Source organism: Ictalurus punctatus, chromosome 27 (genome assembly GCF_001660625.3).
Source record: "Ictalurus punctatus breed USDA103 chromosome 27, Coco_2.0, whole genome shotgun sequence".
NCBI lineage: Eukaryota > Metazoa > Chordata > Actinopteri > Siluriformes > Ictaluridae > Ictalurus > Ictalurus punctatus.
In genome coordinates this window covers 5,990,001-5,992,500 of record NC_030442.2, presented here as the reverse complement: position 1 = coordinate 5,992,500, position 2,500 = coordinate 5,990,001, and the positions used below count along the sequence as shown (strand labels likewise).

Sequence of the window (2,500 nt, the reverse complement as noted above, 5' to 3'; positions counted from 1 at the left end):
AGTGGGAGATGGAGGTGTAATCTGGACAGTCTATATAGTCCGTGAAGTCAGGAGAGTGTTAATAAATGCAAGAACAAATCCTTATAAACAGCTGAAGGGTCTCGATAATCTGGTTTAGTGATATATGATGTCCTTATACACTTTGAACACATTTGTACACAAAATGTAAACATGCACAACAATACAGTGTGTGTGTGGGTAGGAGATCGTGTCTGTATGTATATGTGCTCATAAAGTTGCTAATCTGTGTGTGTGTGTGTGTATGTGTGTGTGGTACCTGTGTGAGAGGTATACATACACTGTGTTTAACGCCAGCACGCCTGATTCTCTCCAAAGCGGCCTGACCCTTTAGAGCTCTGCGATGCCGTGCGGGCTAACCCACGCAAGGCATGATGGGAAACAGAAGGACAAAGGGCGCATGTTGCAGGATGATGGGAAGCAGGAGAAGAATGTGACACGGAAGGAAATTAAGAATAGGGAAGAAAAAAGGTAAGGAGATAGAAGGACATGAAGCATTTCAGAAGCCAAGAGCTTCACTTTAACCCCAACCACAATGCACAATTAAGAATCTTGCTGCTTGTATGAAATGGAGCACTAAATGGAAAAGGGAAAGAGAAGGAAAATCAAGCAAGAAGAATGGGAAAGAAAAGTCACAGTAGAGTCCAGTCGTACACTTACTTCCCGAATGTTCCGAGAGCCTGATTCCCTGAATGATGGTTTACACCTGAAGTTGATCTACAAAAGACACAGTATATTAAAATTATTAACATTTTATATCAATACACAGAGTTGACCCTGAATCTTCAAAGGAAACCTCATAATTGACCAACCAACCAGCTGTATAATATATATTTATGATACCATGGAAAAAAAAAAAGATATATATAAGTATACAAAGCTGTTTTTCTTTGCAAATGAATATTATTAATTCTTTAAAAGAAATTCAGATATTCCAGTGTTCTGATTTTGAACTAATCATGGCCATGACAAATCATACATGAAGAAATACATACCGGTAATCAAAGGGGTTCACACAGTGGTTTTCTTTTCCAATCTTTATGTTTGTTAGTAAACTGTGATTATATTGGAAACCTCTCTATAATCAAGCTCAATTTCACCTTTATGTTATCCACAAGCCCCGTGACATTCACCATGCAAATCAACTGATTAGCTGCAAAACCACCAGTAAGCACTTTTAAGCAATCAGATAACTCCGATCACGCTGAAGGACAGGAGCATCCACCCTTTCAGAGGTGCAGCGAGAAGGAAAACAGAGAGTGTTCAGCAGGACATAAACTGAGACATATCGACCATTACCCTACTGTGCTTTATTGCTGCACTGGCAAATGATTTTATCCCTAAGTAATAATCCCAGCACTAATGCATTCAGTGAACAACTTTCAGCAGGAACCCAGCATGCCTCTGAAATCCATTTACTTTGATTGATAATGGCACTGAGCTTTACTGGATTTCCAGTTTAATGCATTAGTGAGTTTTGAATACTGGTAATTTTTTCCTTTGCTATTGTACAGAGACCCTGAGTGAGAAAAAATGTTATTATGACAAAAGTTATTATGCTATTAAAAGTTATTATGACAAAAAGGGTTATCTTTAGGCTCAGTAAACCAAAAAATCTTTTAACCAAAACAAAAAAAAAGTTCAACAAATTTGTTCGAGCTAATATGTGTGGCAGCTTGGGAAAACCCTCGGTGACTTTTTCACATTTTCATCATTTAAACGTGTTAAAACTTTGCACAGAGTGTGTAAGTGATCTTCCCTGTTTTGATGATGGATCAGATTACAAACTAAACTGATTAGGCTAATGTCCATTTCACTAGCAGTATGGTAAGTACCTATTCAACAACTTGATCAAAGTGTGACACTCACTGTGTGAGGAGATAATACTAGAAGAAGGTTTTCGAGATTGTTTAAGTGAATTGACTGCATTCGCAACATGATCTTTGCAGGCAGACACCAAGGCAAGGTTAAACTAGTGGATGTGATCAAATACATCATTAGCAGAAACTTAGATTTTGGTCAAAACCAGGGCTTACCGCTTTTTTTAGCTGTTTTTTTTAAGCTGTTTTCCTGAATTAAGCCACGGTGACATCTGATGAATTTTCCCAGACTGACACACACATATTTAAACCAGTACTGACATTGGCTATTAAAAGTATCTCTATAACTCCCTGCACAACCCCTGTGTTATCTCATAACGCTTCAGAACTCATCAGGTCAGAGAGTCTCAGTTTCTGTTCAGACTGGAGGATGTGAGTAACTGATCCTTTAATCCCAGCCTGGTCTCGCACTCAGAAGGATTCTTTATGCTACTAGGGGAAAGCAGGAGCCACAGCCCTATAGGGTGTTATACAAAATCAGAGAGAGAGAGAGAGAGAGGGAGAGAGAGAGAGAGAGAGAGAGGGAGAGGGAGCGAGAGAGGGAGAGAGAGAGAGAGAGAGAGAGAGAGAGAGAGGGAGAGGGAGCGAGAGAGAGAGAGAGA

At 39.4% G+C, this 2,500-nt stretch overlaps 1 protein-coding gene across 11 annotated transcripts in view; it reads right to left on the bottom strand.

Annotated features, from left to right (window-relative positions):
* Positions 1–2,500, bottom strand: part of dgkza (diacylglycerol kinase, zeta a) — a 177,340-nt gene that overhangs the window by 63,794 nt on the left and 111,046 nt on the right. For 7 of the 11 annotated variants that reach the window (XM_053676609.1, XM_053676612.1, XM_053676610.1 and 4 more), the window contains 2 exons: positions 679–735; positions 299–373 (listed from right to left, as the gene is read on the bottom strand). In XM_053676609.1, coding sequence (XP_053532584.1) covers positions 299–373; positions 679–735 — 132 coding nt within the window. The remainder of the gene's footprint in view (positions 1–298; positions 374–678; positions 736–2,500) is intronic. The other 4 variants (XM_053676611.1, XM_017458469.3, XM_053676606.1 and 1 more) reach the window with 1 other exon arrangement.